We start from the raw sequence: 13,219 nt of genomic DNA, 5'->3' as shown, positions 1-13,219 counted from the left end.
GTACGGTTCCGCGGGCGTGCTGTACATTCACACAACACACATAGAGCACAGACATCATCGAATATTCCCTTGCGTTCTGTAAAAGTAAAAAAATGATTCTCCCGTGTGTTACGATTCACAGCAGTCCGGACGCCGTTTTCCAGGCCTTCTTTACACTTACAGGTGTCATCACTCGAGCGTAACCCGTCGATTTTTAGAAAATTTATATAGGATATAGCTCGTTGAAAAATATTTCACAATGTATTAGGTCAGTGGAAAAGTTCCCGCCCGATTCCTTGTTGTATCTTTTTCTATCCCCGCAATGATCCACGTCTAGGTACCGTGGGACAATAAAATATTTTTTAGATATCGTGTTATCGAACGAAAAATTTAGTCACATATAAAAATTTCAGTGACTCAGAATCACCGCTAAAAATTACATTATTAAAAATATTGTTTAGATTATTAAATATGTTGATATCTAATCAATTACTAAACATTTAAGTATTGTATCAATTTTTAGGCCGGAAGAAATGTTTAATTTTTGAGTTGAAGGAGCTCCGACTGCAAAGGGTCAAATTCTTCTAACGACTTTAAAATCTCGTATTTCACCTATTCATTTATGTCATGGACGCATAAAATTCGCAATTTCATTATTACAGTTGGATAACTTAAGAAATGTGTTTTTCACCCCCAACTTTCAGGGACTGTCTTCACACGCAGAATACGAATAATTACGGATATAAATGACGGGCGAAATCTTTTGATATCCCGCGTAAATTTCATTAAAACCTGCGCGTCGCGCTCGAGTAATGTTCCCAGTTAGTCGTGCGCGTCGAAACTGAATACGATTACATCAGTCTTCTCTTTTAGACGAAAAGTTAGCGCCGCCGCTAAGCGTATGCACAACACGCTTTTTCTATGTATATGACACTGTATCTTACAGACAAACTAACACACATTGGGTGCGTGATATTGTTAGTGTAATATCGTAATATAAGATAGATCATAGTAGCGTCTGATCTCTCCTTGTCGTCGAGCTTGGAAGAATACAAGGGGAGCTCAAGAGTTCAGCCTTAAACCCATATCAAGGTTCACCGCCCCACGTTCGATCGGGTTCGCAAGAATAATATCAATCTGACAATTCATAAAAGTTTCTCGGCTTCTATGGAATTACAGTCTCGGCGGAAATTTACATTTACAATCGGGGACAAAACTAAGCGAACACGCTTTAAAAATTAACTTTTTTAAAAAATTGTACCGAACTACTCGAATCGAATTTTCGAAAAAGTTTTCAAAAGATGTTCACTTAATTTTGCCCCCGACTGTGCTTTGTTATAGATCTCGGTATTGTTCACGCAATACGAGGACACGATCGAACTAAGGGCCGGCGAAGCTGTATGGTCCACTCGTCGGATTATTCGTACGTCGTACAAATATATTCGATTCGTTTCACTAGTCCATCGAATAGCCATACTCGTTAATTTAAAACGGAGAAGCGCCTCCCCCTACTGCGCCATTGCGTTCTCAAAACGTTCCATGTCGGTCACGAAAATCCTAACACAGTTTCGTGTTTCCCTTCTCCATCGGTATAATAAAAACAAGTCATTCGAACAGCTTTACAACAGCTGTCCTGACCGTGGTTGTATCACGAGAGTCATCACACTGCGCCGCACTGTGGAGCAACCAATCGAAAGCTTGGTTAACCGATGAACCATCATCATTTATAATCTTACGAGTTTCAGAAATGTGCGGTGGTTCTTTACGGCTCGTTCCGCGTGTCGTACGAATAAGAGCCTTCCGTGCACAAGTTCGAGTCCCAATGGTTTACCCTGTCTCTTGTGCGAATGTGTACGAGGTCAGTCTAGCTCGATGGATGAGTTCTAATTATAGTCACCAATACATTAGCGATTTCTTTGGTTGGCCCAATATACGTTTCCTTGAGCATTCATACGTTCTGAAAACACTTATTGTACGCGAAATATGTTTTTCTGCGCACACGTTCACCGAACATGATTCAGGTTTTCCGGTATAGATCTCTTACGTTGTTTGCGGTATTAAGACGCTGGCTCGTCGTCGGCCAGATTGTGCAGATCCGAGTAGTTCACTATAGCACGATGGAGAAACTCGTATTGCGCCTGAAACCATAAATTCGTTCGTCAGAGAACGCCCACGTACATCGATCTTATCAATTTAATCATTTAAAAACTGTTTCAAATAATGTTACGGCAATTTTGACTGGCGCCTCACAATCACCATTCGAGCGCAAAGGGTTAAATATATTTATTTAATCGTTTCCAACAAAAGCATCTTTATATTGGGTTGGCAAGAAAGTAATTTCGGTATTTTAAGATGAAATAAAAGCCAATTTTGGGAAAATTTTGAAGTTTTATGAGCGCGGAATTATAAAGCTACTAGAAGATCATCAAACAAAATGGTAAATATTTATAGAAAAATTGGGTTTTATTTCACCTTAAAATACCGAAATTACTTTCTTGCCAACCCAATAATTTCAATAATTGTTAAATGAAAAATCTGGATCCAGTGAATCGACCGGTGGTAGGTTTAGTTTTAAATAAAAATTGTTGACCCGATTTAGGTATCCCCTTGAAATGCAGTTTCAACTGAACAAGGATAAGAGTCAGGGGAATAAGCCTCGACAAACAGTATGAAGAATTTGATGACGCCTGCAGTTCCGTTCCAAAGAGACGAGTCAGCGCAGATAAACAAAACACTAGCGTGCTTCCTTCTTTCGCTATGCGACTACAACTCTGTCACACTCGAGTGGTTGACACGTGTGTTTGTTTACCTTTACCGATTCTGCTCGTTGAACAAGAGCACGGACTCTCTCACTTACAAAAGTGCTGATCATGCCGTGTCTCTGGGAGCGCAGCTTCTTCGTCGTCGTGAAGATGTCGACGCGTTTCTCGGTCCGCAGCTGTTGCACCAATATGCTAAGAGCGACAAACATCGAACTCCTGTCGGAGCCGAAGCTGCAATGCACAACCAGCGACCCGCTCAGCTCTGAGTCGCTCAGGGTCTGGTTCACCAGTTCTATGAGACCCCGAGTGACTTCAGGTACTTCTCCCTCGACTGTCGGCCATCCGTGGTACTGGTACTGTGTCACGACCACGTTCTCGTCGGTTTTCGTATTGGAAACAGAGAACTCGCGGCGAGTGTAATACGGACAGCTCTCGCTCTGAATGTATCTGACTCTTATGTGGTCGTACACGGCCTCATCGTCCGGCCAATATCGCGGACACTTTCGGGGACCCTCGTTCAACTGCAAAACACATTGAATTCGTCAGAGCCCGAAACAGTCCCATAAACTCTGTATGTGATATGACATTTAATTTTTATCGAATTTACTTAACGTTGCCTAAAGTCGGAGGCACGAAGACATTCATCACCCGACTATACTTGTTACACTTCGTCTGTTCGATTCTAATGATTAGACAGCGGATTTTTGTGCAAAATAAACATTTTCGAATGTAATAGAAATTTATCTTCTTGCTTAGTACGTTTAATAGGTTGAGAATCATCAAATTTTACAGTATTTGTAAATTCTCCGAATGTTCTGACCGTTTAAATTGCACCTGCTCGTTTTTGTCGTAAATGCTTAAAATCCGCTGTACACTAATATGTGCCCATAACTATTAAAGTATTTCACATCACATTATATAGACTAAATTAATTAAATGTAATTTTAAGTGTTATTTTATATCTGGAAACAAGAAATATGCGACTTAGACCATTTTCATACTTATAGGCACATATTAAGTCGATGCAATTTTTCATCGCGAAAGTAACAATTTGCAAATTAGAGAGTTGCGTGCCATGTGCCCACCTACGCAACATCGGAACCGAACAATCCCGAAAGAAACGACAGTGTTTTCAAACAGCTTTCGATTAAGAAGAAGAAGAAGTATTGTACTCACATCGGACAGCATAACTATCGTGATAATGCACTGTTCGGAAATCATACGCCAGAAGTCTGCTATGGTGGTCTCCAGTGGGTCCTGAGTGATGACAAACGACTCGGAATTGTCGTAGCCTTCGATGAACGACGCGTTTATGTACGTCGAGTGTTCTCTGCCAGGAACAGGCGTGAGGATCACTCGATTTCTATCGTACGGTATGATCAAGTCGCTCCTGTTTTTGCTCTTGTTCTCTTCCCCACCGCCTACAGAGTAAGACTTCCTGTCTTCCAGCATGGAATTGATTTTCTGCGAAAGATCAAACAATATAAAATCCATTGACAACGATCTACAATAGGACATGAGAACGCAAACAATTTTATTAGGTTGTTGCATATGTAATGTCCGATTTCATTGTACGTCAATTTACACATATAAATTTTCTTTTAAATAGATTTGATTTCAACGTGAATCAGTACGATTATCGCGTGCTCTTTTTGCATATATGGAAAAACAACACATTGACGATAGCATTATGTGATATTTGGTGAAAATGTGGTGACTAGTCAATAAACTGCGAATTTTATGACAAAAATGAGCGGGTGCAATTTAAAGCAGAAAGGTTACAATGATTTAAGAGTGCTAATCTACTTTTCTCAGCTTGTTAAAATTATTAAAGTAAGAATAAACTGTTTATGTGGCTCCAGTCTACTAATTAACACTATTCGTTGATAGTAAAAAGAACTACAAAATAGAGATGACAATCTTGTAAATGAAGCCTGTGAGTGATCAAAAAATCAATTTCTACCATAATACAAACAAAAAACGTGTGAGTCTTTTATCAATAAGAAATAGTTGCGTTTGTTTGACGTTACTGTCAAAAATCGGACATTTCATATGCAACGTCCTAATACTTACATCGTACTCCTCCTCCATTCTACACTTCTCCTTGCCGTTGTCCCTCTGCCGCAGTTTCGCGATGGTAGCTTTCAACTGTGAAGCCGGGATCTCGGTGTCCCCGTATTGAGCCATCTCCATCAATGCCCGGTAGATGAAAATATACTGTTTCAGCGATTGCACTAAGAAATTCCTCTGGTGTCTGAGGTCGCAGACCGTGTTGAATATCGATACCTGGCCTTCCTCGGCCAACTGTTGCAACAAAGAATCCAACGCGACCAGTGTTCCAGTTCGTCCTACACCGGCGCTGCAGTGCACCAAAATGGGTCCTTTCTCCAGCGAGTAGGCCTCGTTCACTCTTTTGATGAACCTGAGAACCGCGTGAGGGTGTTCCGGTGCCGTGAAATCCTTCCAGACCAAGAAATGATACTGGACAATGGTGCGAGCATCCCGTTCGCCTAGTCGTGTCATCTTCAACTCTCTGACAACGTAATCGGAGTAAGCTCTTTCACGAATATGCTCAACCGTGATGTCTCCGAAATTCTTGGTCTCGCCTTTGTCCGGCCAGTACTTGGCGCATTTCGTTTTCGAGTATTCCTCCAGGTTCGTCAGCATCAGTATTAGCTCGAGATGCTGTTCCCAGATCATCCTCCAGTAATCGCAGACAGTGTTCTCCATGGGACCTTGAGCGCAGATGAATTTCTTCCGCTCTTTGTAACCGAGGACGAAGTTCGCGTTGATGTAGTCGGACCCGGCGATGCCGTCCACCTGCGCGAGACGCACCCTGGTCTGATCGTAGCATTTGATGTCCGGATAACGATTCTTGTACAGGTTCTCACGAGCCTCCGAAGCCCTGGTGGTACGGTCGGTGAACTCATCCGGTAGCAACTGGAACTCCTCGAGGAAGTCGTAGTCGGAATCACGGTGTCGCTCAAGGTACGCCTGAAGCAGCTCACTCTTCGGTATCGGCGGCATGTCTGGTGGACTCGCTGCGACAAGTTGATGCCTTCCCCTAAGACTCCTGCACAGATGCCTGCCAAAGATGGCATTTATTACATACATAATCTTACAAGCAGCAATTCAAGGTAGGAGATTAAATCGAAAAAACATTCTGGAATATGTATCGAAGTCGTTATCGGATACAAAAGAAACTTTTTAGAAATTAATAAAAGAACACGAAGTACCTAGTATTACAATAATTTTTGTTTAAGATATAGAAGACATTTGTTGAAAACCTTATTCCCCGAGACAACGCAATTTTTCTCGATCTCAAAGTCCAGTCGCGGTTTCGCTGATAACATTAAACTATTTCCGCGTAATGTATACAACGTATCCGGTAACATATACATTTCATCCTCTCTTGGAACCCACTTGAGATCATGCTGCGTCTGAAATTTTTCTGATAGCGCCACGGAAAAGACACTAAATATTTTCTAAAATGTGACAACTATAAATAGTTTCTACGCAAAGTGCGTTCCAAGGAAAAGGAGAAATATGAAATTTATAAATGGTAGCAAGAATTCGTAAAAAACTCGTTAATAGAACTTTTTAATAGTTGTACTACACCTAACGTATGTTTAAAAACTTTCTTCTTCAACATATCAAGACTCAACGTCCGTTTTCCGGGGTTTAACGCTTGTTTACCTGAAACTGTTTCTCAGCGTGATTGTCTCCTCGCCTCTCTGCTGCGCTCGCTTCGTGTACCTATGCAATATACAAAGCGCGATGAGAAGGATGATGATGATTAGTATGAGCGCAAGGGAGATTTGTAGAATCACGCTGAGAGTGGTCACTTCCGTTGACACCGCGGCTCTGGGATCCAACCCTCCGTAAAGGGGAGTGAAGTAGTTACTGTAGGCTGGCAGAAATTGATCCTCTTGGTCTCCGAACACTATAACAAAATTATAAAATCAAGCTGTATACCGAGAATTACAAATACACTGCGCCCAACACATCATAAACAATTTTCTTGGCAAACCAATTTTTTCAAATCTGGACAACTAGTTACACCTCTCATTTCTGATAGACTCAAAGTGCGTGTTAGCCCTTTATCATTATTCAAAACAGTTTTGATATTATTAAAATCGTCTGTACTCCATAAATTGTAGAAAGCTCAACTGTTATATGAGAAAACAGGTTCAATTTTTCTATAGAATAAAAATGATCTCGATTGAAAGAAATGTCTTGATTTTCGAATTCAAATTGCTTCGAGTTCGAAGGGTTAAATATAAAAAGATCGTATTACGAAGAATCAGAAGAAAGAAAGATTTGTACATCTTTCTCGAATAGAAGATATGTAGTAGGCCGTACCGATTACTTCGACGAATCCGGTGTAATTCGAGTTCTCATCCAAGAAGCCATCCTGCGGAGTAAGAAACTGTATTTCGATTGCGGCATCGTTGGTCTTCGTCTTCTGAGCGATCACGTTGTCTCTTTTCCTTCTTGCTATATTTTCCGTTTGATTATTGTTCTCCACAGTCGGTACCGTCGTCTCTATTTTTTCTGTAATGATACCAGTCGTGGTCGGAGCAGCGGTTGTGGTGGTAGTTGTGGTAGTCGTTGTGGTAGTGGTAGGAGCAGCGGTGGTGGTAGACGTTGTTGTGGTACTTGTCGTTGTTGTTGAAGTTGTTGTGACCGGTGTGGTTGTTGCCGCAGGGGTTGTGTTGACCGACGCCGCGGTTGTTTGAACTTCGGGGACTAGATGCAATACCGGCGGAGCGGCTTTTGGCCGCAGTCCAATGCACTTGTCGCACATGGAGCTGCGATTGTATGACTCGCCGTCGCCAAGGAAGATCTCAGATATTAGTCGGTCGCTATCGAACGTCTCGGCCATGTAAGCGCCACCGGAAGGCGAGCTGTGGGCATACTGGTACGAATACACGCCGATCTCCTCTGGCGGTGGCAAATCGGTCACGCTTTTCTGCGGTGCCAATTTAACTAGATAGACTCGGTAGCAACATATCGGACCGTTTCTCTCGCTAATCCGCGGAAGGTACAGCTTGAACAGCTGCTTACCCTGGTTCTCGATCTTCCGCCAGGATCTCATGTTCAGGCTATCTTTGTCCGGAATGGTGACCGGCGTTGTGCAATTGCCCACAGCGTCCTTCCCCGGTGTGCGAGACCTCGTCACACCGTGCACGTATACCTGTAAACATTTATCATTCGTAGTACAAAACTTTCATTTACGTTAAAGGGATAGACTCGTTCCCTGGAAATAATTTGCATTATTCGGCAGCACGTAGCTGTCGCAGTTTTATGAGAAAGCTACATGCACAGCTGTATGCTTCCGAATAATGCAAGTTACATCTCGTAAATGTAAAAATAGGACTTTTGAGAGCGATCGCGGCCTAGATTGATTTTTTATCTAGCGCTTTTGACCACTGAAAAACCTCATGTTTGCATTATCGAGAAATGAGAAGGCGCATCCCGCACCCTTGCAATCCTGGAAAAACGAGTCTACCCCCTTAAGGGGTCCCTTCAGTTTCACGGTCTAACTACACTGCCCAAAAGGTAAAATTAGTTAGACAGTTTTATAAGTAGACTGCGGTAGATTTGAATAAGAAAATTAGAAATGTATTGAACGAAATGTCTCGCCAAAGAGAAGCTCCGAAGAATCGTACCGTGTAATTCGTGTTAGCCGGGATCTGACTGTAGTGTGTACTGTTCCGCATGTAAACGCTCCAGATCTGCGGGCCCCAATTATGTATATCCGACCGACCCATTTCGTTTTTAAAACTGGCGTTGCCCTCCAACTTGATATTATAACGTGTGATCATGCCGTTTGGTTTCTCTGGATGGACCCAAGTGATGGAGATAAAGCTAGAGCTACTTATGTTATTGAACTTGCAGTCGACAGACAGATTCTGAGGCGGACTAGCCACTGAAATTCAGATTAATCGTTTTCAAATTGTTTCTCGGTCACGGCAATGGCGCTGCCGGCTAAACCTGTTGCTAATTTACCTCCGTCCAGAGTAGTGCCGTTCACCTCGACACTCCAATTCCCGCATTCTTTCGTGTACTCGCTGCACGCGGCGATTTTGAATTTGTACGTGGTCGCGGGATCAAGATCGACGAACGCGTACACGGTGAGCGGCTGCGCAGGATACACTGCTTCTCGCTTTTGTTCTCCGTGCGTAGCCATTAAATTATAATAATGTACGTGCTCTTTCAAGCCCGGCGGCGGCACTGTCCAGCCTAACGTAATCGAATTCTCTGTGACACCGTTCACGGAGACCTTTGGCACGAATATGGGATCTGAAACGGATTTTCCGATTAATTATTTAGCAGTGACATCGCCAGAGCTCGGTCCCTTCTAAATACATGGTGTCGATTAAATGTGGCTCCCAAAATATCTTCTTTAACTGTGACAAAGTATAATATTATAACGATGCTTTCATTGTAGATGATTAAATAAATGTATTTAGTAGAGTAGGTGTTATAATATGAGCCACACAAGGTAGGTTCAGTGTTAAAGAAGATATTTTTGGGGGCCACACTTAAGGAGACACCCTGCATAATACAACTGCATGCATTTTCCAATCCATACCTTTCTCGAGAGTGGTGATCCAACGTTGGTCAAACGTGACCCGCGACTCACCCACCGCATTTTTCGCTGCAATTCCGAATTGATAGGCCGTACCGCTTTCGAACCCTTTCAAAACGTAACTCGAATTCCCACCCCCGATTTGCTCGATGTAATATAGATACCGATCAGTTCCATTTTTCATGTGCCTGATAAAATACTTTTTAATCGGCTCGTTTCCGTCGTTCACCGTCCAATTCAGAAATATACTCCCAGCACCTACAGCTTTCATGAAATCGATGCTGACTTGTGGCACATCGATCACGAAAAGCTGTCTTTGCGCGCTGATCTCGCTAGTGTAATCGCGCGCTTTGCAAATGTACGTTCCGTTATCTTTGTGATCCAGATTTGTGAACTCTAAGGTCAGTACAGTGTAGGTTTCGTTTATCTGAGAGACGCTGGTGAATTCTTTCAAGTATTCCGTGCTTTCCGAATTATTTTTCTTGGTCCAAGAGAACTGGGATAATGGGAAACCATGCATGTGACAAGTCAAGTTGGCAGATTCCGATACTTTCGCCCTGATGTCGTCTTCCGGTGTTATTCTACCTGGCTCTGAAATAGAAATTATTGTTTGTTGAACAAGATAATAGCATTAAATCCCACAGTCCCACGACGACTGTATTTATTTACCAATGATCCTGATGTGAACATCTTTTTCCAGTAATTCTCCGTCCATTGTCTGTGCCATACATTTGTAGTCTCCAGTGTCGTTTCTACTGGCTTGTTTAATATCCAAACGTCCTCCGGCATCGTAATCCTTGATAGTTGTGAGGTTCTTTCCATTTCTGGTCCACCATATTTGGCCCGGTACACTGAGTTTGCATATTAAGGAAGGCGTGCTGCCAGCCTCTATGCCTTCCAAATCTTGCGATGCTGTGATTTCTAAGGTTGAAGGATTTTCATTTGTATGTTCAGTGGCTTCTATTTTCTCTATACCTGTATCCAAATACATATAACAGTGTCAATATTACTATTACTACTGGTGTATTGCTGTAATAGCGTTGATACAGTAGAAGTTTTTTAGAAGAAAATTGATAAAAGTTTCCTTCGGAACTGTCGAATACAAGCAGAACTTTTTGTCGAGCAGTGTGTAAATGAACCAAGTAGTCGGCTCGTTAATTCATTATGGTGGTGGCGGTAAAGCTACATAAATTGGCCAAGTTTTGTCTTCGCAGTTTCAACAAGCAGGGAAGTTCTGTGTATTTTATTAAATTCATTTCACACGGGAAAAAACTCCTGTCAAGGTTTCAAGTTGTTATATGAAATTTGCTTATATATTATTTTATAAAAGCTGGATCGATTTTGAGATAAAGATAATTTCAGATTAATATTGATCATTAAATTAAACAAAAGGAAAGAGCGTTCACGGTAAAATAATTTAGAAAAAATATGTTTTCGATCATTCTCTTTTTTAATACGGGGCACGATCGTTCCATAAATTCTTTATTTAATGAGCGTAACGCTTATTATAGCGATAGCATCGGTGACTCAATGGGCAGTGACACTTTCTCGTATCAAGCGTCTCTAAATTACGTCTGGAGTTATGTGATCTGATTATATTTACACGGAAACGAAATATCGCGTAATCTACATTGAAATAACAATTGTCACAACTTCCCGTGAGCCTCGATCGTATCAGCATTCAACACGCTTTCTCAATTGATCATCACTTTTCTCATTTCGATTACACGTTGTAGATTCGATCGTTACACTCGTCTACAATGCCGAGTCAAACAAACTTTGTTTTCCGCCGACGAAGTACATATGTAACTCTATATCGTAGCCGACGATGCGAATAGACAAAACGAAAACAATTGTTTTTAATTTCAATACTAATTTCAATCAGTCCGCATTCTATTCGAAAATTAAATATTTAATCGTTGTATATCGATCCTCGTAAAGCGTTGGGTCGCTTTCGACCGGATAATTGTGAGAACATACACGAAATATTCGAGAAATGTTTAATCGTGATTTTCTCTCATCTTTCATTCTTTCCATGTTCCTCGGAGAAGTTGTGTCTCCGAATACGAGAATCTCGGCGTGGGTAAAACATAATTGAATCTCGACATCTCGCAGTCGATTTTTCTCGCCGGTTGCATTTTCCTTTCTACCCGTAACGTTTGTAAACGCGTTGCGAGGCGGTCAAACGAAACGGAAATCGATTGACCGGCAAACTTGTAACGAACGTGGCTTTCGCTCAATGAAAATTTCGTCGACTGAACTATGAAAAAGTTGTCAACAAGTTACGCCATATCTATTCGCGTGCAGCGTGTAAAAAAAAAGAAGCGAACACACCGTCCGGTGTGTGTACACTGGGTGCACGAATATACAACGAGCTCAATTGATCCTGTATATTTTCCTGCGAGCCATAATATATACATATATCAGTCTACATAAACAAAGATCATCGAAACGGTATAAGTAAGCGAGTGAACCGGGTGCATCGAACGATAAACGATCGAGCCGATCGAGACGCACCGGTGACAATTCGTTATCGTTCTTTATCGCGATCCAACTATACGATCGCAATAGCTATCCATGGTTTTACAACGGGTTATGGGAGCCCGGTGGACATCTATTATGACCGGGTCGGTGTATTCGGAGTTTCTGTCGAAAAAACGGAGAGAGCATAATCAATGGTGCACGGCGCGGCACGGGATTTCACGCACGCCTGTTGGTCGGAGGCCCGGTTCGATTTTCGTCTGCTGCCTCTCGATATTTGTCCGGGTTGGAACGGGGAAGAAACGAGGAAAGGGGAGTTGATGACAGACAGAGTACACGGTTGATGGTGTAAGCAACTACCTTGCTTGTGCACAACGTTCGTGTTCTCGGTCGGTGTCGCGAGAAGCGCGGCGTTCGACGATAGACAGCGGAAGAACCTGTCGCCAAACTAGAGAGAACGACGGAACAAGAGAGAGAAGATTCGCGGGACTTACCGGGCTCGTCATGGCCGGCGACGACGAGTACGAAGAAACAGAGCACCGTCAGAGGAACACTCGACATCGGTCGACCACCTCGGGGAAACATGGCGTCGTGACAACCGGGCGTGAGGCGTTGTATCCCTGGCCCTTTTTCCCACTTCCTGCCGCCCGTCGTGCACGCTCCCGATTCCTTTCACAAGCCCATGACGCGCGGCCAGCCTCGCCTGTACAGTCGAATCACCGCCCCGGGGAGACTCACTGTTTCATATCACGCCTCGGCACCCAACGTGCGATGCACTTTACCTCGACTCGAAACGAGATGCTCTCTCGCGGGCCCACACTTACGCGAACCGAGAATCTCACCCCGTAATTGCGCCAGCGAAACTGAATCGCATTATGCGACCGCGTACGTAGGCGTCTCGGCGAACGGTACGCCGCCAAATGCAGCCAAATGCGAACGATTTGCACCGCCCTCCGTCGGATCGCTGTCCCACCACGACGAACCCCTGCCATTATATAGATTGGCGAGCTCTGTGCGGTTTACCGGCACCCGCTCTGCATTACCGACCGGCACACGATCTGCATACCAAAATGGCGGCGCCCTCAACTGTAAAAAATAATGAAAAGCGCTCAAGTTTGAACACGCGTAACTTCCGAACCACTGATCTCCTAGAATTGAGACTTGGATTTTTCACATTTTCTCGCCAAAATCTACGGGATTGCAGGAGAAAGAGGCAGAAATTTCTGGTTTCCGGAGATCAAGTTTGACAATCACGGTGATTTTTCACAGTAATCCGTGATTTTTGTAATCGTTTCTGATTGGTGGAGAGCGTAACTGTTCTTCGCGCAAGTCACATAGACATAATCTGTATGCAAAAACGAAATTGCGAGCTACGTCGGTATTACATTGGTATACAGTATAC

General features: G+C 43.0%; 1 protein-coding gene across 2 annotated transcripts; it reads right to left on the bottom strand.

Annotated features, from left to right (window-relative positions):
• Positions 1 to 432: 432 nt before the first annotated feature.
• Ptp69d (Protein tyrosine phosphatase 69D) lies at positions 433 to 12,763 on the bottom strand. 2 transcript variants are annotated; one of them, XM_076422476.1, is made up of 11 exons: positions 12,312 to 12,763; positions 10,006 to 10,311; positions 9,340 to 9,927; positions 8,754 to 9,047; positions 8,414 to 8,673; positions 7,104 to 7,938; positions 6,438 to 6,684; positions 4,815 to 5,826; positions 3,918 to 4,205; positions 2,837 to 3,262; positions 433 to 2,117 (listed from the first exon to the last, which is right to left on the bottom strand). In XM_076422476.1, the coding sequence occupies exons 1-11, from the start codon at positions 12,400 to 12,402 to the stop codon at positions 2,037 to 2,039; spliced, it is 4,428 nt and encodes a 1,475-aa protein (XP_076278591.1). In that variant the 5' UTR covers positions 12,403 to 12,763; the 3' UTR covers positions 433 to 2,036. The 2 variants fall into 2 exon arrangements, with proteins under 2 accessions (XP_076278591.1, XP_076278592.1); XM_076422477.1 differs by having other exon boundaries at positions 4,815 to 5,814.
• Between the last annotated feature and the right edge of the window lie 456 nt (positions 12,764 to 13,219).

The sequence above is a fragment of the Lasioglossum baleicum genome, chromosome 4 (assembly GCF_051020765.1).
Source record: "Lasioglossum baleicum chromosome 4, iyLasBale1, whole genome shotgun sequence".
Lineage (NCBI taxonomy): Eukaryota > Metazoa > Arthropoda > Insecta > Hymenoptera > Halictidae > Lasioglossum > Lasioglossum baleicum.
Note: the sequence above shows the minus strand (reverse complement) of the source record. Positions and strands in the feature narration are given on the sequence as shown.